This window comes from Nyctibius grandis, chromosome 3, assembly GCF_013368605.1.
Source record: "Nyctibius grandis isolate bNycGra1 chromosome 3, bNycGra1.pri, whole genome shotgun sequence".
In the NCBI taxonomy this organism is placed as follows: domain Eukaryota; kingdom Metazoa; phylum Chordata; class Aves; order Nyctibiiformes; family Nyctibiidae; genus Nyctibius; species Nyctibius grandis.
In genome coordinates, this window is record NC_090660.1 from 97,183,449 (window position 1) to 97,205,543 (window position 22,095).

The following is a 22,095-nucleotide window of genomic DNA, read 5'->3' on the forward strand; positions in this document are numbered from 1 at the left end:
TAAATTTTATTTTGAAGTATTGTTTATATAAAAATAGCAAAAAGCCCTGCAGAAAAACATATTATGTAGAAAATATGCTCAAAAGAAAATTAATATGAAATAGAATAAAAACTCCATAATACGCCTGTTCACACAACACAACACACACAATCCAATCTGACCAGTGGAACAACGTCTTGGACAACTCTAGGATACATTCCTGTTTATCTTATGTGATTGACATTGTGAAATCGTGCTACAAACCAAACTGCCTGCAGGATAACATTTTTTCAGCCTTCCTCAGGGCTAAGATTGTATCATATCAGTGTAGAAAATAGCCTCCCCTGGCACAGCTACAGACCACCAATTTTCCCTTTTCATGAAGATCCAAATAAGAAAAAAGATGTGTTGGTCTATAGTGAGGTAAAAATTTAGCCTCCTGTTAGTAGCATGAGGATTAGCTGTAGTACTAGGATTAAAAACATCCTAGCTGTACAAAGTATTTGCTGGCTCCTCAGCTCAATCTCCTTTGTATTTTTATTATGGTTTTCTGCACTTTGAAACCATTTTGATGTGTTACGTACCCGTATATTTTGGGCAGTAAAAGTTATTCCACTATGGTGCACTCTCAATTTTCAACACTCATGAATAATCAGATACCACAACTGGAGAAGTTTTTCAAAATTATCCCATATAATTTCTTCACAGAATTTGTTTTACTTCTCTTTGAACTTGGTTTAACAAATTTTGTCCTAAAGTTAGAACACTTAAATTATAAATACTCATTTTAAAATTGAATATGCAATATCTGCTTAATTTGATTTTTTCGCCTATCCATACTGAGGTCTTTGGCTGAATAACGAAAATAACTACCATTCTGCTTTCTGAGTAATAACGTATACCTCGTCTCTCTCAACTCCATTTAACAAATTTATTTATAGTCCTATTAGCGTATTTATTTCATTTTATTTAAATTTACATCTGTACTGCAGTTTGTAAAATAAATATGAAATAGAGTTATAATAAAGAGATGTGAAAGAAAAGTCCTGTCTTCTGAGAGAAATTGTTCTTTAAAAATACATAGCTGCCTTTTAGCTGACTTTGGAAAAAAGCTTCTATACATCTTCAACTAATAGAAGCTATAAAAAACCCTTTGTAATATTGGAACCAGTTGAGAAACCACAAGTATTCAAATGCAGGAAATCATGATTTTATAACATTTTAATGTGATCTACTCTTGGGAAACAAAGTTAACCAAGCCCTATTTCTGTACAGGAAATATTCCACTGTACAGTTGTAATACATTGTGGTGAGGGGTACAGCTGCAAATTTTTCACCTGTAATGCCCCACTGGTATTGTGGCTTACTGAATTGCATCAAGATTGCCTTCCTGTCCGGAAAGCCCTCTAAGTACAAACAAGACTCTAAGCCCAGGTTTTATTTTCCCTTGGTATCAGAATATGGTAATTTAAGAGCCCTGAGAAATGCTTTTTAACCTTTCAGAAGAAATATGCAGCATTCTTTTATTAGGAACTATGTTCTTTGCCTTTTTAAAACAACATGTGACCAACTTACCAATTTATCAGGCTAGCAGGTTCAGAGCGAATGCAGGTGTGTATAGTAATGTAATCTGTCACAGATACTGGCTTTTTTCATTACGGAAATATTACTCTCCACACACTAACAGCTTTTGTTAAGAAAGCACAGAATAGCACGATGCTATAACTGAGAAGATTTCTGCACGACTTCTTAAACAGGAAAATGTATGTACTATTAAGTGTCAAACCCATTTTTTTCTGTCATTCATCTTGACACTGAGTTTACGTGAAGATCGCTCGCTTTTCTAATAGCAAAAGCAACAGTATTTCATTTAATTTATTAGGGTCTTAATTTATTGTTGCAAGTATTGAGAAACAAAAGCATATAGATAGGAGATCTTACATTAGGGACTTACCTACTTCTTGCAATACTCCTTATTCTCTTTTTCTGATACAGGAACAATCTTCCACATTTTATTTAAGGCTTTTCATTTTCTAGGCTTCAGTATTTATTAATAATACAAGCATTATGCTGTTGAAATGTAGTCACCTCTGGGATTGAGGGCAGCAGTCTATTGACACATGAAGTACTGCATAATTTTCGGTATATGGGCTATTTTGACCACATATTCTCACCACAGTAAAGCCTGACTCCTACAAGAAGTTCCACAAGATCAGCGTACAGCCGGAAGGACTCTGGTTTGCAAAGTTTCATAAATCAGAGTTACAGAATCTGAAAAGTACAGAACACGAGGAGAGTGTAAATCTGTCATTAAGATAATCTGATGGTTTCGTCAGTCCTCTGGCACCCGGTAGAATTTTCACCGGCTCAGTAACCCCAAAGGGTAAATTTCAGTGTGATGCACAGGGAAATTATGCACAACTTCCATTAACATTCCCAACGAGTTACGCTTAACTCCCTGCAGACTGCACAGAAACCGTAGGCCAAACAATACAGTCTCATCTCAACGCAGTGAACACTAAGATCACACAGCAAAATAATTAAGATTATTCACACAAAATACAGCAACAAAATAGTAAAGTCTGAGATAATCCTACTCTCAGGCAAGGAAGCTCACAAATAATGTTTAAAGCTGGAATTCCTAAAGAGAACGGGCTCTGTTTCAACATCTGCTTAAGTCTCACTGTGTAATCCTGCAACTCTTTTAGCCTCTACTTCCTTCCTTGCAAGAAAATGAAGACAATGCTTATCATTAATAGTCAGAGTCTTAACTTCAGAAAACATGTGCAAAACTCTGCCCAGCATCACAAAACTTGCTTGCATCCAGATCATCTGGAGTGTAAGTGGCTCAGGCTACAAGCAAGCCTTCAGCCCTCTTAAACAGACCAGTTGTTCACATGATGACCTGCATCCATTTTTGTACCATGCATGGATGTAAACACTGCTTCTGCTGACAAGAAAGCTGTTTCCTACATTAGAATAAAAGGCATTCATTACAGTTCTAGTTTATGATCAGACACGCTCAATAATTATACTGTATTGTTTCGTTTCAAGCCCGTTGCAACTCTTCACACAGCAGAGAGATCATAAAAACACCATGTACAGTATGTATAATAGTGGTGTGACTAGTGCAGTCATTTTGAATAACATCAAAAGATAGAATTAACAAGAAATATTAAGTTTTCAAAAGCAGAACCCCAGATAAAGCACCAAATTTGCCTTCTGAGCAATTTACAACAGCTAGACAAACTATTTCACCATCCAAAAAAGTCTGATTATTTGAATAGAGTACTGAACTGCACGGCAGTAGATGCAAAAATTTGCAAACCGACAGGTTTATCAATAAGCACAGTTGAACTTTACAGCTTATTATCTAATAATACTATGAACTTAAATCACTAACCTGTCACACACAAATCATCTGGATTTCCAAAATAGTTGTTGCTTTGGGAACGTAAGATATAAATCAAACATGAATAAAATTTGTGGTTTCCCAAAAAGCTCTTTTCCCAGACTCTCATATGCCCAGCTGAACACCGTAGCCCCAATAGGGAATGAAAAGTAAAAAGGAAGCAGAGTCAGCCAAAAATGAGGTATTCTCTGTTAAAAGGAAAAATGAATGTCTTTGACATTGATCATAATTCTTTTCCTGTTGACTGTCATGTCAAATCTTTCCTGGAATAATGACTTACAGTAGGTAAAATGTCAGTCATTCTTAAGCTCATGCTTCCTTAAGCCACAGTTTAAACAACCACAAGGTGTTAGAAAATGACTGTTTATTGGCTGACAGTGTTGAAAAAATCAGATTCCAGACTGCAGAGTTTGCAAATGCTTTATTTAAGTAGCGTAAGCGTGTAAGGCAATGCAACAGACAGTTTTTTGAATCCTCACCTTTTGAAGTTGAAAATATTTCATCTTCTCCTAAAAGAGATTTCACCATCTCAGCAAATGCTCTGAGTGGATTTTACCAAAGCGGTTTTATTTACCTAGTCTTTCTTTATTAAATCTCAGTTAAGCCCTTGCAACCTCAGACCTATACTCACTGCCCTAATTTTCTCCAGTAGACTTTGAGATCTGGTTAATTTAATCACCACTTTTCTAAACGAGGAATAAGTGCTCTGTTCATTAGGAGACTATATAAAGAAGAAAGGCCAAAAAAAGAAGACCTCAGCACACATTCATCTTTCCGTCAGCTGTTATAATGCTGACTACACTTGCATGCAATAGGAATCCTGGCAGCTACATCAGCGAAACATCCTCAAATACAAAAACCTGTCAGCGTTATAGCTCAGTAGATATTTTAACTTCATATGGAGAAATGAACAAATGCCACAAATTATCTTCCTTTTGTCTTGTAAGCTTTAACAGCTTGTATCTCTCACTGGATGACAATCCAGGAGAAAGAACTTTAAGTCTGTGTTGGTGATGCAGCTTAAACAAATCAGAGCGCTCAGAATTTGGAGCATTACACATTATATGATCGCTTTGATTAGACAAATCTGGTTTTCTCCACCTTTTAAATCCACGGCCACCTGTGTAAACGCTCTTGTGACAATACATAGCTTTTTGTTTGAGATATGAGGCAGTGCCAGCAATACCCCTTATTGGAAAGAGAACTACAATGGAACGGCAAACACTGAGCATCTCTGCAAAAAGTTTACTAGCTAAAACAGGCCTCCAGTTGTACAGGACATCATTTGTATGTCCTGTTCACCTGCTTGCACAGAAAAGCAGAATACTTCCTTGATGGCATACAAATTGCTTTCCTGTCTTGGTGAGCCCCTCCCAATCCTTGCTCTCTCCCCTGCCAACCCAAATCTGTCAACCATGTTCTTGGTAAAGATAAATTATACAAAAATGTGGCCCAGATGAAATCAGAAAAGTAAAACAATACAGGCTAATCAGAGGCAAAGACAAACGTAAATCTGAGATTCTCAAGACTGCAAGAAGACACAGGAAGACTCTGGGAAACTAGAAGCATAGTGCAAGCACAGTTTTAAGCCCCACAGCATAGATATCCAGCAGCACTTTCTTTGAGCTTAAATGCCTAAATGTAGCTAACCCCTATTGTATCTGTACAATTTGAAAGTCACTACTGAATCACCAAGAGAACTTTTTTCCTGCAACTTCCCCCTTCAAATTGTAAAAATACCACAGAAATGAAGAATGCTTATCCTTTCTCAATGGATGGAGGAAATAGCCACAAATTCTCTTTCAGCCGTCCTTGCAACCAGCTCAAGCCAATGTTCTCAGCATTTGGGTTATGAAGAGAGAGACTATGAAGCCCTTCCTCTGCAGTTTAGACTGTCTAGCACACTTTTGTTCCTGAGTTTCTCTCGTATCTTCTACAACTTTGATATGCCTGCAGGAGACATTTCTATATACCTTATAAAACATATTCTGCTTGAAGGCTATTACCACGCTTCGAAGTCCTCAGTGGAAGACATATTATGGACAGATTCACAAGAACGACAATCATCACCACCAACAGATTCCAACTTTATCTGCTACGAAACAAGAAAGTTACAGAGCAAATAAAAGACCTGTTGCCCTTTAACGATGAGATGGTTGCCTTGTAGAACATAGTTTACTGTTAAACTGGGAAACTGAGGCATACCTTAAGTCTTCACACGTGAATACTTACTGAAACAAATCTATAAACATTTGCACAACTTTTTCCCATAGAAATTATCTGCACAAGAGAGTGTACTAAATGTAACAGTAACTGTTTTGGAGCAAGAACAGTAGGCTTTGTCTCTCTGGTTTTGTGTACATATTTTCTTTATATAATAAAACAGGCTTTTAAAGTTGCTTGTCCACATATCTTCAACCACAAGACTTTCTCTTATCAGCAGTCTACTCGAATGATTTAAAAGTTTCATCTGTTGTAACTGAGAAAGTCTCACAGAGCATCCTTTTTGATGTACCAATATCAATCTTCAATATTTAAAAGTAATGACATTGCTGCTTCATCTTGCTTATTATCTTTTGAATTAATTTTGTGAAATTTTTCCAGGTTTGGACTTTCCTCTGCTCCTGAGGTGTGAATATGATTCTCACATCAACACCGTTCTACCCTTTGCCCTTGCTGATTTGGGCAGTAATGGATTACCCTGGCTTATATGACATTAGATGGAGTCAGTGCTGGGATTAACTTCACTCTTATGAAATGTGTGCTGCCTTAAGTGAAGTTGTCAGTTGAATACGCTTTTTCTTCTCCATGTATTTTAAAAATAATCTTAGCAGTAGTCAAGATCAAAACGGTTTGCCTTTACCAACATTTGAGTTGCTGCCTTAAGGTCTTTTCTGTAGATCCCCTTTATACAAGGGGTACATTATTGGTGGCTTACAGCAATATTTATCACATTACTTGGACAAGATACAGCCTATTTACTTTTTCTTCTTAGGAGAACATGAAACTACTGCTCTTGTGTGTATATTCCTTCATCCCACATTGACCTTCACTAAGATATTTAGCTGTATCTAGAGCTTTCTAAACACCTATCAAAAAAAAATCTCACAACTTGGAAAAGACAACCATTTGTAGAAATGAAACAGAAGCTGACAGAACAGTCAGGAGTTAATAGTTTTGATCAAGGAACTAGAAAGACGTTTAGTATAAAAGACTGAGGAATATTCTACATCCATAGCACATCTCTCTCTTGACACAGAACCCACTATTAACTTTTTTTTTGGTTAGCTGTACAATGTTGCACCCAAAACACTTGTAAGCACAGTGGCAAATTGATTTTTGCTTTGCTTTTGTGTTCCAAAAATAATACCTGTGTATGTACTCTCTTCATCAGTAAGAACTTGCAAATACTGCTATATAAACTTTAGAACAGCCTTGAGAAGGTATATTCAGAAAAGATCTTGGCACTGATATAGGCACAAGGGGAGTAATAAGAAAAGGTGTCCAGGCCAATAAGGGCTAGAAGTGATGCCAGACAGTGGCTTTGGTACCTGAGGATAAGAAACACCTTATGTCACTGAACAGGAACTCCTTAAAAAATTAAGAAGAGGTACCAGGGAAGTCTAAAGGTGTTTCATCAAATACTAGTTATCTGAAAGAACGGTAAATCACACAGAGCCAAAGAACTTTTGTAGCATGTGAAAATGGGACAATGAGGGATTAAAAATTAAATAGAAAGGGGCTGCAATGTCCGGTAAACAGGAAGAACAACAAGTTCAGATACTCCAATCTCCCAAAAGAAATACAATCCTGATGCAGTTTCTTGCAAGTGCATCTAGGATTCTCTTTCACTTCCTTCAAACAAATAGATCAAACTTCTATTTCAAATCGCAAAAGAAGATGCAACCATGGCAGAAACATCCGTTCTTCCTTTTCCATCCACAATTAAAAGCAATAATGTTGGGATTGTAAAAAAGAAAAGTATTAGAAACTTGACCAGTGAAACTGCTTACCTTTGCAACACCACAAGTAAAAGAACAAGAAAATAAGCTCTAGGGAGAATCTAGAAATAGCAGCAAGGTAAGATTTTACAGAAACAATATAGTTAATATCAACTCTTATAATCTGAAGCTGTGCGCTTATCCTTTGGCCGCAGCAGATGACACGCAACTTCAATATCTAGAAAAATTCTCTTTATGGTGAAGCTTTTGCAAGTTCCAGGAATTTGAAGAACAGCTATAAAAACAAAGAGACTTCTAAAACCTACCCATGATTAAAACGATATGCCAAAAGAAGTTTAACAAAGATAGAAAGCTAGATGAAATGTCACAGCAGCTTACTTGGAAAGAAAGAACACGTAACTGGCAAACTTTTAATCCAAGACAAACTACAGAAGTGCACCTTTGCCTGGATTTATGTGAACTAAAGGATTAAGGGAGACTAGTATCACAGCTGGTGACATTATGGGTCCTCCTAGCATTTGAACATATACACAATTCTGGGAAAGTTTTTAAAATATATTTTTAATATCCTTTGATATCATTATTGCCTTTAAATTTAGATCCTTTTTTCAAAAAAGCTGAAGTCTTTGGCTTGCAGATGTTCCTCTAATGTTTCATGTCAAGAAGTGAATAAAATAAAGTGTTGTTTTGTCTTTTTTATCTTTATATTTTGTGAATTTTCCATATGCACTAAATACACAGTATATTAAGAAACTGACATATATCCATACGGGGAAAAAAAGTGGAGCTGATGAAAGGCCTCCTGACTAATATAAATCAGAACCTAAAGTTTGAGATGAGTATTTGATAAATGTAGTTTGCCTAAATAATTTGAAAATCGCCTCTGTGTTACTTATTCCACCCACATATCTATGTTAGACTAATAAAAAAATGCATATTGTCCATGTTTAAAATGGCTGTTTATCTATCTTGTGCTGAGCTGCTCTGCATAGGTGCATGGCCATTTCTGGAAAATGTGATAAATCACCATCTAAAGCCAGGCAACGGTTACTGCCATAATTAATGGCCCACTACCAAAATATGGATGCTCCTGTAGGCATTTCTGCACTCCATGTGCCCAAGAACACAGTTTTTGAATAGATGTCCTCTAATTTGGCTGATATCTTTCATCTCTTCCTTTGTAATTGAAAGCCCAAGGTGGTAATACAAGACTTACTAAGAATTAATGAATGATAAAATTAACAGACCTTAAGAAGAGAGTGTGCCACAGCAAAAAGCATTATGGAGGGAAGCTATACAGGGACATTTGACCACAAACTTAAAATGGGACTGATGGAAACAGTTCTCTCTGGTCAATATATAAGATTAAATGGAAATCTGAGCAATTACATGAAGACCAGTAGAAGCTGACAGAACCTGAACACTGGTAGCTGAGTGCTTCCCAGTCTCTATCTTACTGTCCAAGGCGATCATAGGGGGATGAAAGAGGACTGCAGCTACCTTCTTTTCTCTAGACCATAGCTTGGAAGCACAAAGCAGCAGAACGTGTGTGCTACTAGGAGCCCAGCTGCGTATGCCTACTTGAAGAACTAATGATATTCCCCCTGTACAGGGTCATATTATTACACAAGCACATACGTTATGTTCATGATGTCTGTTATCTACAATGGGTGCTTAATGCAATTATACCAAAAACTTGGTGTGCTGTCCTCTGAAAATACCGCCCTGAAAGAAGACAAATTGCTGGCTTTCATAGCGACCTAATAGGGTCATCAAGACAGCACACAATAACATAATTTTGATCTTTGATTCAAACCTCATGCCAAGTGGAGCTGATTTTTTTCCATTTAATTTTAATTTTCATATAAGTGAAAGGAGCTGACATTTGGCTGTCTAGAGGGCAAAGAAATCTGCAGAACACTTACATGATCTCACTAACAGTATGTGCACGGTAATAACGTTATACCATTTACCTGAGGAAGATTATCCTACTTACCCATAACTCAAAGCATATTGGTGCATAATTCAATTTTAAAAGCAAGTTTTAAAGTTACAGCAACAATGAAATATAATTCAAAATTTCTGAACAAATAGGAAGAATTGGGAGATACTTATTTCCCTTAACTCACAACACTATTCTGATTAACAGATTCCAATTAATAAAAATAATGACAGATCCAACTGGTAATACAAAAAAGAAACTGATATTAAAAAAAAACTAAAATTGAGCAAAAATCAAAATAGGTATGCAAGGAGTAAGTGAATTTATAAAGATGAATTACATTAGACAGAAGAGAATGTAACTACTTGATTGTGTGTTTTAGAAAGCAAAAATTCTCAGAGTTAAGGATCAGTGTAATCGTGAGGTATGGTATATTTTTGGGTTACAGAGTCACACAGATGCAGCACTCAGCCCTCCTTTGAAGGGCAGCTCCATGATGCCACACAGTCAAACTAGACTGCCCACTTCAATCCTTGCAAAGCAAAATGAGAGAAAATAGATCCTTGCTCTCTACCCTGTGGATCTTACTAGAACCAGCACAACCATCTGCCATCACAGACACAGGAGAGGATGGCCGGATTGGAGATTTGAGTTCAGTGATTCCACCGAATCTTGGCAATTTCAGACAGGTCTTCCCTCACATGTTTCAGTTTCAAATCAAATGAAGCCTTTACTTAAAGACTGATGGATGAAATCATAGGAAGACAGAATAAAAACTCTGCATGCTTGCAAACCAGAACTGATAAATTTGGCTATAGCTTATTATGTCATAGAAAAACTTTACAGGTAAGTGGTTAAAATGTTCACACGAGTAGTTTTAAAACTAGAGATGTGCTCAAGCTGTGGAATTTACCTCCTATTGATTTTATAGCACTCTTGACATTTGTTTTGTGCTCATTTTTAATAAACCTAAGTTTGAAAACATTCACAACTGTTTTCTTTTGTTAATGAAAGTAGAAAACTCTCATTACCCACCTGAAGAACATCTCCAAGGTCAGCAGTGCTAATATCTGGGTCTTCAGTTGTATTAAAAGGAACAGGGTTAATTCGTACAAGAGTGAGCGCTCTGGGTTCTGGATATCTCCACAACATCATTCCTGGACTATCCTCAGTTTCATTGTAAAACACAACTTCATAGGCACTGGGCAATTTTTGCGCTTCTGTCAAATGAAAGAAAGCTATAATCTGTTATATAATTTCTAGAAAGAAACATGCTCGTTTATGAGACCAAAGTAGTTAAAAATAAACCCCTTAGGATCAAAATGAGAGAAAATAAAAAAAGCCATTTCCCTGACTTTTAAAAGATTACAGCTTAATGGAAAGAAATCAAAAAAGCACTTTTTTTTTTCATTCTAGCAGATGTCTTTTCAATTGCTTTTCCAAAAAAAGTAAAGTATTCATTGTAAGAGGTAAATAATCTTTAATAGGTTACTACTGTATTTACTTCATGATTTAAAAAAAAAAAGAAGAAAGCAATAATATTCTTCTTACCAGCATCTTGTATATACTGGAACAGGCCTGTTCTCAGATCATCTGAGGTATGCTCAGTTTTTGAGGCCTGATTTGGAGGCCCCACACACGTGGGGTGTGTACGTTCAGATACAAAAGTGTCTACACTGCCCTTTTTAGTGAGGTACTGCCACAGAAGCTCCTGGAGAAGAACTAAACAGTTCAAGTGCTCTTGACCCCAGAAAACCTTAAAAAAAAAAAAAAAAAGAAAAAGAAAGAGATAAGACAAAATAATTACATACAAATATTTAGTCATTATTGAAGGAAAAAACCTCTCCAAAACAATAGGAACTTTATATGGCTTTCAGCCTGCTCTACTTATACCTTAATTGCTTGCAAGTATCCTTAATGTGAAAATAAAGAACAGGAACAAGAAGAAATCTCTACAAAACCATTTGGCAAATTTGTTCTTTTCATCATTCGAAGGAAAATATTAATTCTTACTACTTACAATTGATACTGATGCTGTCTGGAAGAGTACAGAACTTAAAAGTGATGCACAAGAACTTACGGCTGAGTGGAGTACGTAATGCTACGACTAGTCACAGATTTTGCAGTTTAAGATATGACAAAAAAAACCTTAAAGCTGCAAAGTTTAAACTGTTCAAAGAGCATGATGCTCCAAAAGTGGAATTCTGGAATGCATCAAAAACTGAGTAAGTGACACAGCAAAGAAGATGAGTAGAAAGACATGAAAGATCATCTCAAGCACAAATATTGAGTATATACAGCACATGAATCGGATGTGCTGTAAGTTCTCAGAGTGAGGTTTAAAAGTTTAAAGTTTGTTGAAGTTTAAAATAAAAATTTAGAAAAATATCTAAGAAAAACAGGCATTCAAAGTCCAGAAGATTCAAACACTCTATAGCAAAATAAAAGGCAAGTAGATGTGTCTCTCTCCCAGGTTTGACAAGCAGCACTTGTTAGCATTCTCAAATCTATTCTGGCAGACCAAATACTTAATTGTTTTCTGCAAAAGCTAATAAACTCAGTTGATACTCTAATAATAAATGGCTTTCCCAGATTTATAGATATTTTTCTGGTGCTTGTCAAAACCCCAAAATTTTGGAAAAAACCAACTTTTTATTATTAACAACATGTAGAGGTAGACAGCCAAGTACCTGCGAATAACAAATAAAAAAGAAGAGGAGAAACAAACTGACTTTATTTATTCATGAAGACATAATTTTTTAAAATTTGTATTATTCAATTAGCCCTATTCCCAATGCTGTGGTTTTAAGAACTTCTAATGACGATTCTGGGAAAAGACCTAATGACATGACTAAATGTCAAAATTTCCTTTTTGTGTTTTATATGCTTGATTTATATATTTATTTTAAAACATTTGGTGTGTATAGATACTACAATAAAAATAATTAAAACAAGATATATCTTAAAGCCCACTTGTTTAAGCCCCACAGAACCTATTTTTCATTTCAAGAACTCCCATGCTTCTTGGCCTGGTTTCAAGTTGTGGGCACTTCCAAAAAGGAGAGGATAGCATGGAAAACTGAGTATTAATTGCTACAAACAACAGTTTATAATTACTCCCCTGAGAAACTGATGTAAGTTTAGAAGGAAAGGATATGTATTTCTTAAAGCTACCCCCTAGGCATTACAGACACATAGCTCACGGACAGACAAACACACACACACATCAGAACAGGGTCCTAGATATTAAGTGTTAGTAATTTGATCCAGTAGCTTTAAGGGAACACACACATACAGCTACAATACATGGCTTAAGCAGTATTCAAAAAAAACCACCAAAACACTGTACACAATTTTTCAATCAACAGTTTTACATGAAAGAATACTTATTTTAAAAGGTAAAATAAAAACCACCCAAAAAAAACAAGCAAAAAATCCCAACCCAATGAACTGTTATAGGCTGCAAAGCTTTACAGGTTTACATGCAATTTATTTATGAAATCTCAATCATCCAAAGCCAGTCGAGCTCAATAGCAGAGCCATAAGCACCTTATACAGACCTGCAGCAGTCCTCCTCTCAAATCGATGTATATTTTCGGAATAGATTGCTCTGGGCCAGGATCACCACTGTGCTTACACCACTTGGCCTCCACATTAACAGAGCAGCAAAAAGGGCCCATCAGAGATCTGGCTCTTTCTTTGAGACTTGTTTTAAGTAGGAAATCTTGTATGTCAAGGACAAAAGATGACCCATGGATTCCTAAAAAGAGAGACAGACAAGTAATTCTGCTGGTATTTATTCTCCCAACATCTGTGTGCTTACTTCCTGAATTCACTTTGCCATGAGCCTGGGAATCTCTGCCCGCAAGCAATTACTCACACAAGTAGTCCCACTGACCTTCATGGAAATACTTGTGTGGACAATCGCTCTCCTCTCCAAGCAAGAGCATCACAGTTGGGCCACAAGACTTGTGATTTTTCTTTTTTTTTTTTTGGCTTGCTCTTCTGACACTATCGAGCATGCTTTATATGGTGTTGCAGTTATGGAGCAGGTATGTCCCATGCACATTCCTTACAAAGAACTATTCGCCAAAACATTATGGCTTTTACATGTGTGAGTATTTTAAGGTTTATGAGAAGAGACATTTTTCATTAAACTTGAAATTTTTTTCAAAAGAGTATATTAAGAACAAATACAGCTGCTTCACTTGATTATATTTTAAACTGATAGGAAATAGCTATTTTGAACAATACTCTCTGCTTTTGTTCAGGTTAGTTATTATAAAATATTGCCTTGCTAGACTTTGTAGTGCTTAGCAGGAGAATAAGGGTAATGTTTGAATTCAGATAATTGAAAACAATTACTGTAACTCAAAATATATAACATGTGTTTACCTAAAAAACAGTTTAATCTAAACTTTTCACATCATAACTATTTGCACTTTACATAGCTTTATAAAACATAAAAATTATAATGGCAGGTTAGATTTATGACAGAACTTATGTACTCTCATTAAAGGCAAACATTTTTAGGAAAGAAACATTATCTAGAAATGTCACATCTCTTGTGAATTTAACTTACTGAAAATCACTGTTTAATAAAACAAACCGTACTTAATATCTCTGTATTCTTTTTGTATATTTACAGGAAAAGTACTACATCTGAGGTTGGGTTAACTTTTTTCTCTTCTGGTGCTCATACTTGGACTCAACACTCTGCATATTGAACGTCACCATTCTTTAAGATGCCCATAGCTTATTTTTCTAATGAAACTGGATATTTACCAAAGGCAAAAGATTAAAAAACACCTTACATACAGATGTTTCACGGTACAGGTCCATTTTATGTTGTCATACCTTTGCTGGTAGAAAAGTCCCACAAAAATACAATTCCCTGTTTTGAATACATGCAGTAAAACTTCTCCTATGAATCTCTTTTAGAATCCAGAAAGAAGTCTGTCTGCATCCTGGGAGTTACAATTTCATTAAACAGAGAAATATTTTATACAATGGAAGGAAATACATTGGATTTTTTTTTTTTAATCGAGCATTCACTAGGAAGGGGGTCCAGCAGTCCCCATAGCAAGAATGGCATTGAATTGTATTCAACCCGAGTAGGAAGCACACACAACAAGAATCTCTCCCTTGAGCAGTGTGGAGTTTAATAAGAATGATCAAGGGCTTGAGCAAACCTTTATCCCATGCCAATCAACAGGACTGTTGTCACCGATTGGGAAAGGGGTTTTAGCTCTGGGTTGTTTAGGCTGGCTGCTGAACCCCTGGGTCTGGCCTCATGTGTAACAGGTCTATACGACAGAAACTGTTCACTGAACTTCAGTGATAAGCAAGAAAACTAACATCAACACACCCTGACGCCTCTCCTTTTGGTACTGGTTCAGACTTGATTCTGTAAACTGTGGAATGAAGCAGCTTCACATACAGTCTTAAACCAAGAAAAGGAGGTATTTTTATGGGAAGGGCTCACCCTCACCCTGCTATGCTCAGTCTAGTTATTTTAAGAGGCACCACAATATTTGGAAATTCAACTTTTTTTATACTCTACATGGAACTTTGACTTTAAAGAGGAGAAATTCTCGGTAACTATTGCACAATTCTGCAATATACAGAAATGTTCTATAGTTTTATTGGAATATGTGCCAAGTTGCAGAAATAACAAAAGGGAAAAAGGAATGCCAGAATACAAGTGGTTTTATTTATGTTTTCTTTCACTGGGATTACACTTGGAAGGATTATGTTTTGCAGTCTTTTTCTGTTGTTATCTCAGCTTCACAGAGTACAAAGAAAACACAATATCCAACAGCTTAGAAACAGAACTGAGCATTCAGCACATAATACTGCTGGTTCAAAATCGGCAGCACCTTTCTCAAGCGCTATGTAAACAATGAGAAATGAAGACACAATTAAGAATAAGGAAGTGTCGGTAAATTTTAAATAAAAGAAATATTACAAGACACATCAATGGATTGTGTCCTACAAATACCAGGAAAAGCTCAGGGACTCAATGAGAGATTTTTCTTTTTCCTGCTGCGACCCAGATTGCTCTTGTATAGGCAAGAATCACATCCTTGTCCTTCCTAGCAGTTCTATCTACATGCCCTTTTGAGGATGAAGTGACTCTTCGTATAAAAACCACTGTGCTCTTAATACAAAAAAATGCAGAGATCACTCAGACAAACTTGCACAAAGTGATGTCTTGAGGAAGCTTAAAGAACACAAATGAAGAACAATAAGTATGCACAAACCCTAAAAAGCAATAGTAAATAAAGACATCCCTGGGCCTGAGGGAAGCTTCAGTGGGGCACCATTACTACAGAAATCCTAAAGGGATGACGTTAGAAAAGAAATAATCTCACATTCTAAGGGAAGGGAGTGAAAAAATACCAGTATGCACTAGTAGAGAGCTTATTTTAAGATTGCTAAATGCCACACTAGCATTCAAAGTATATGTTCAGTTAGTGAAGTTGCTTTCCTATGACTAAAGCAATCACCTCAGAAAGGTAAAGATGCAAAATAATTCTCTTGTTTTTTTCCCTCCTACACACTATTTTCACTCAGTCCTTTCATGCATCTCTCACAAACTTCTATTGTAGAATTCGAACTTCAGTTTAAACAGATTAAATCAAAGTCTCCATTTGAAGTGAACTTGAGATGGCACCACACAGAAGTCATATATCTTCATAAACGATTGTTGTGATATGCAGAAGTTAACTTGTTCTGTTTGGATTATTGCTCATGAACACCAACACACTTTTCAGTACGTGCAATAATTTACTTCTAGGAACAAATAGTTTCATGACTTTTAAAATACTCCTCCAAGAGACTAATAAATATGAAGCACTTGCTTTGGACAGTGTTTAAAAAATGCTGCCAGCCCCCTCCGTTGTCAGACTCCACCCAGACCCACAACAGCACCGCAATATGCTGCCACGCTAACTGAGCAAAACACAGCTTACACCAGGCTTCTGCATGCCATTGCAAGGATTACCCTTCTGATGACATATGCTCAAAAGGAATAGCCACGTATTTTTATATACTTGGAAAAAAGGTAGGAGGGTTTGAAAAAAAGCTAGCACTTGCTTGGTAACGTCAAGAAATTAACTTGCTCAGAAATTAAAGATGGAGATCATTACAACAGAGCAGTGAAGAAAATTTACTGAAGGACAACATTTGCTTTAATATTCTAACATCTTTCTTTTCTTAGTCAGGAGAGACTTGATTTATGCTAACATTTACAAAGACATCTCCTAGAATCCAAGTACTTTAATATAGTTATAAATATGCTTATATTAGAGTTTATATATAAGTATAATATAGCTATATTCATGTTTACCAATAATAGGAGGTACCATGTTTGTTAAATTGCCCTGTGTGCATCAACCCATTTGTGTGTATAGTAAAAAAAAAGAGCTGGCCCATTTTAATAGATGCAGCAAATACATTAAAACAACCCTTGCTTTACAGTAACAATCACGTAGTGTTTAGGCAAAACAGGTGTTAAGAAAGAGTTCTGTTATTTTTCCTGGTTCACAGACAAAGGGAGAGACAATGTTTTGACATTAACTATGGGCTTTCTATTTTCAAAACCATTTTAAAATACTGATATTTGAATCAACTCCAAATGAATCAAGTAGAAATGTATCAGGAGTTTTTTTCCTTCTATTATGCTCTGTGCATTTGCTCTTCCTTAGATAGCTGCAAATCCTCTTTGATTCACTGCACTGTAACCTAACAGAACATAGCACACGATTTTAACTGGCAAACTTCTATACAGGAAAAGAGTTTTAAGAAAACAGAAACACGTGTATTACAATAAATATAGCAAATGGCACTGGACTATAGTTGAGCTACCTTTTGAAAAGCCTCTTGGAAACAAGTAGCTTTGGTACAAACTGTAGCACTAGGAAGAAAATTGCTTTTCTGAGTTTGGGGCAGCTCAGAAGCAAGACTGTGTCCCAGAGCACAGAGCTTGCCACGCTGGTTCGGACTGGGTAAGATGCACGTGAGCGATGCAGTCTGCACCGACCGCAGCATCTGGCAGATTGCATTCCCACCCAAAGGATCGCGGTGCGCTCTGAAGGAAGAAGTCCAGGCTCTCCCGTGGGCCCTCCATGCCTGGGCGGCAGAGATATAATCTGGCTGCTGAAGGTGAATTAGCGAGTGGTTTTCCGTACTACCTTCTGCTTTAATGTCGCACGTTACTAAGGTGATAATCTGTGATATTTGCTCCTGAGCTTTCACTCTTCATATTTGCAACTTCAGTAGCTAGTTTAAAGTTGCCCAAGATACTAAGACAGATTTGAATATGTAAATATGTTATTATATCTAATATATTGATACAATTATGTACACGATTTTTTTCCTCTTGAGGAAACTTAAGATACAACATGTAACGAGCGGTTACTCCACAGTTACGCTCCTCTGTTGACAAGTATCCTCTAGGAAGCAGCTTCTGAGAAGAAAGGGTAACAAAGCTATGAAAACAATTACAGGGGAAATACTGCAGTTAATTTAAGAGTCTGCCAATTTATTCAAGTCGGGAAATAGCAGCAGCAAACAAATGGTGAGATGTAGTAAAGGACAATTTTCCAGGAGAGATTTAGTTAACAATCCACTGGCCGCCCTGGATTTCTCATTAGTGTTGAGCTGAATCTTATGGTAGCTCATTCTCCCCCCGAGAACAATATTTACACATTAGCAATTAACTATTCTTTAGTGAAAGAGAGTTTTTCAGCGTTACATGGGGACACACGCGGGCTCTGTAAAAACATGAGATGTGTAACACACGGTAAACAGAAAGTAATGATCTTAAACAGGCCAAACCCTTGAATTCATCACTAATAAACGTCCCCATGCATTCAGCAGTCCTGGCTGCTGGGAGCCTGTTTTCTTCAAATACTTCAAACACTAAAATCCAGGAACATTTATTATTTTAATCCATTACAGGCAGTGCTTGATTTAACTTTATTGGTTGTGGTGGTGGTAGTAGTTATAGTGGGGGTAAAGCTATGTTCTTTTACACATCATTTCAAAAGGGCTTAATTATATTTTATAGCTCAGGCCAGGAATCCTGCTTGTTTTGTGTCTAACAAGGTTCAAATGGAGTTCAGGTCAGTGATGAATCAGAAGAGAAGTCAAAGATGGTTATCTATTTGAAATGAGCTCATCTCCCTTAAAGAATAACTGGGCAGGTACATCATGTTCATTACACTACCGCATACTAAATAGATGAAAAATCTCAATTCACTCATTGATTTGGTAATTTTGGATTTTGTGATGCCTGATCAGAGAGAGCATATTAAAGTTAAGATCTAAAGATATTTTCATTTTCGGTCAAGGCTGTCTTTGGTATACAATAATTTAGAATATATTTGTAAAGCTCTGTATTGCCCTACCTTACTCTAATTAAGTGGAGAAAAATGCATAATGGAAAACAACAAAAATAGTGTTCATTTTGCATCCGTGAGTCTAGCTTTCAAAACTGACTGAATGCTACACTGACACGAGTAATACTTGGTTCTTGTACCATAAATATTTTATTTTTAGATATCAGCAGTTTTCAGAAAAGTAACTAAACATTCTTAACTCCAGCTTTACAGACAGGCATGGAGAGGTTCCTCAATGTAAAACAAATCATGTATTTTCACATCTTAACTTTAGGTGGTTGGTTGAGAACTTTGGTTTATTTTCAGGAGATAGCTGGTACCTACAACTGTCACTGATTTATAAAGTTGTAGATACTTAGCACTACGAAAAAAATCAAACATTGAATGGTTGCACAGTAAATGAAGCATTACAAAATAGTGGATGGCACTCAAAATGTAGCCCTATATAATTGTCACAAGGTTGAATTAGAATTACAGCTTTGGTGTCTTGCTCCTCTGCTCTACGCTTGATTCACCGGATTTCAACTGCTTTAATAAACTAAATAGTCCATGAACTAGAGGGTAACTTCTCTTTATAAATAAACCATCCTTAGGATAGTGCCCAGCAGCACCTGAGCTGTTTTAGCCTCTATAACCCAGTGAATTATGCTTGTGGAAGTTCAAGGCTTGACAGATATACCCAGGCCACACAAACTGAACAGGTTTCCCTGTACTCTTGGGATGTCGTTCCCCAGGATTAAGGTCAGTCCAGGTCCAGGCTCCTATGTTCCAGTCTTCTCCCTTTGATCCTCCCCCTCCCTCCTTTATATACTTCTCTGAATTCTCATTTGTGCCAGCATGGTCATTAAAGTGTCCCTGTGCACTGAGCCAGCTGAAGGAGATGGTCTTGCTGGAAAGTCTTCTTTCCTGGTTTAGTTTTCAGACAGATCTGTCCCAACTCAATGAACAGCTGCCCGAGTAACAGAGCTAGCACAAGCCAGAGTGTGGAAATGCGCAGCCACAGGAACCCAAACTTCCTATGGAATTGCACCTTTTGTTTGGGCAGCAAGCTGGTGATCTCATCCCATAAAAAACATTCTTGTCAGAGGAAAAGAAGAAACATGTTGCCAGTATGTCAACAATTTTAACATCTTAAGGAACTGGTCCTTAAGACCAGGCAATAATGACTAATCTCTGTGTTCCGTACCTCACATTGCAAAATGTAGATTGAACTGGAGGAATTACACAGAAAGCATAAAATGTACTAAGAAAACATTCAGCTTTCACTGTTACCTGTGTTTCCTCATGAATGTAAATATTCTATAGAATTGACAACCATGAAATTGCTGTATCACCTACTACTGCCATATATGGCACTGGGTTCCACATAACAAAAGAAATTCCACTCTGAAAAAAATATGCAATTACTTTCACAATAAAAGCTGAAGAGATTACAAAAACAACCATATTTGTTCTGAATCAAATTTCAGTTGGAGTCTACTTTTTAAAGTCGAGTTATTTAAACTGTAAATGCAGTTCTACAGAATTAGGGCACAGTCTTGAATCAACAGCCTACAACTAACTTTTTTTGTCTTTTTTCTTTTTTTTCTCCCCGAGTTAACGTGCTAGTTCATCAGTAGCAATTCTGAACCCTGTTACAAAGTACCAGTAGGGAATCTGACCAGGATTAATAGTGGTACTCAGTCCTGGGATTAGGTGGTGTCTTGTTTCATGGATTTTAGGCCATCTGGTTTTCCCTCCTACACTATACTCCTGCAGAACTATAAACGCACCTTCACCTCAGGGACTATAGAAAGGAATTAGAATTCTTCTGCTTTTCATTATCAACAAGATTCAGTAACTCATTTCATTGTCAGGATAATCCCCTTTTACTCTTTCTTTTGCGCTTGCAGGGTATGCCAAAATGACAAATAAAATCCCAGATGTTAGAGACCTGATGAGGTCTCCACCTTTTCTTGAGTGTTGGGTTTAAACTACTTGGGACACGGTGTCAAATCTGACAGGACCCTGATGCCCACACCCAATATTCATTAAGGTTTGTTAGTGATTTGTATAGCTGTCTACAAGCTGCACTTCCACCTCAATCCTCAGTGGCCATTTAAATATTTACTTTGTCCTCTGGCTTTTACTGACAAAGAATTAATTTCCTATTGTTCAAGTGTTGGAAAGAGTTTATATTTCTTTCTAAAAGTAACAAAGGTCTTCTGGGTGTTGTAAATGGCTTGTTACTGCTGCATATTATTTTAGGTAGTCATATCTAATTTAATGTTTTATTTCCCCATGGGCTAACTTGCCTATCTGCAGCATCCAAAGACTATGACAACGCCTTAGCAGAGTTTTCTCAAGAGAGTCAGTTAACTCCAAAATGAAGTTTGGTCTTTGCTTTACACCAGTTACTAGCTGCATTTAATTTTTAATATTCCTGTAAAGTATCTTAAGTATGTAATTTCTTTCAGGTTTAATAAAAATACTTGCGATCATCATACGCTCAACTAGTGTTTATTTTTTTCCCTTATTTATATGCTAAAGTAATCATCTCTGCATATGGGACAAAGGGCTGGGGAATTCTGTCTATGATCTTTGGAGTATTTTATGTCCGTAACTCTCTCAGTTCAGACACTGAGACTTCAGAACAGCAAGACTTCCCTCCTGTGTCCAGCCAGAGCAAAATAAGGCTCTACTGAGAGGCTACAGGCTTCTTGCTGCCTTTCTCTCTGGGGAGAGTATAGTCCTCAACTTCTCTCATTTATCTGCTCTTTTGGCAGGTAGGTAGTGCTGATTTCAACACCAAACTTAAATTAACTGAAAGCCATATGTTTAGAATTGCATTCTATTTCCTAGTAGTCATAGATAAAAATTATTTCAACTTTAAAGGCATGTGACTGTTCCAGAGTGAGCTACATACATCAAGTGTGATACCAAGCGATCTCAAATCTGACTGGGTACATGGCACTTGAGAGCTCTAGCCACTTTGCAGAAGATGCCACATACTTCAGACAACAAGAATCACTGAACCAGGTCTAATAATAGTTCCTGAACTTGGGGTTTTCGTCAACAATACAAATAAGCTGCCAAAAAGGAGCTAAATGTTTGTTATTTGCTTGTATGAAGTTTTGGGTAGAAGTTTTAACTTGTAACTCTAAGCCACAAAATATAAAATGACTATAGATAATTATTTTATTTAACACCAGTATGACTGAAACTTCTGCCCTTAAGGGTATCAGAAAAACTATACTGGTAGCCTCTTCAAAGTAAAATTAATAATACTTTTTTTTTTTTTTGAGAAAGGATTTTGTTTTGGTTTGTTTTTTGCCAATACACCGCATCACATTCTACAATAGTATTACTTTACTAAAACCAAGATACTTGGGATTTCACCATAAGTACAGAGGAGAA

General features: G+C 36.6%; 1 protein-coding gene across 6 annotated transcripts in view; it reads right to left on the reverse strand.

The window, feature by feature from the left end:
- The window catches only part of VPS13B (vacuolar protein sorting 13 homolog B), a 506,220-nt gene that overhangs the window by 74,481 nt on the left and 409,644 nt on the right, over positions 1–22,095 (reverse strand). For all 6 annotated transcript variants that reach the window (XM_068395717.1, XM_068395718.1, XM_068395719.1 and 3 more), the window contains 3 exons: positions 12,856–13,055; positions 10,847–11,051; positions 10,331–10,515 (listed from right to left, as the gene is read on the reverse strand). In XM_068395717.1, the coding sequence (XP_068251818.1) occupies positions 10,331–10,515; positions 10,847–11,051; positions 12,856–13,055 (590 nt within the window). The remainder of the gene's footprint in view (positions 1–10,330; positions 10,516–10,846; positions 11,052–12,855; positions 13,056–22,095) is intronic.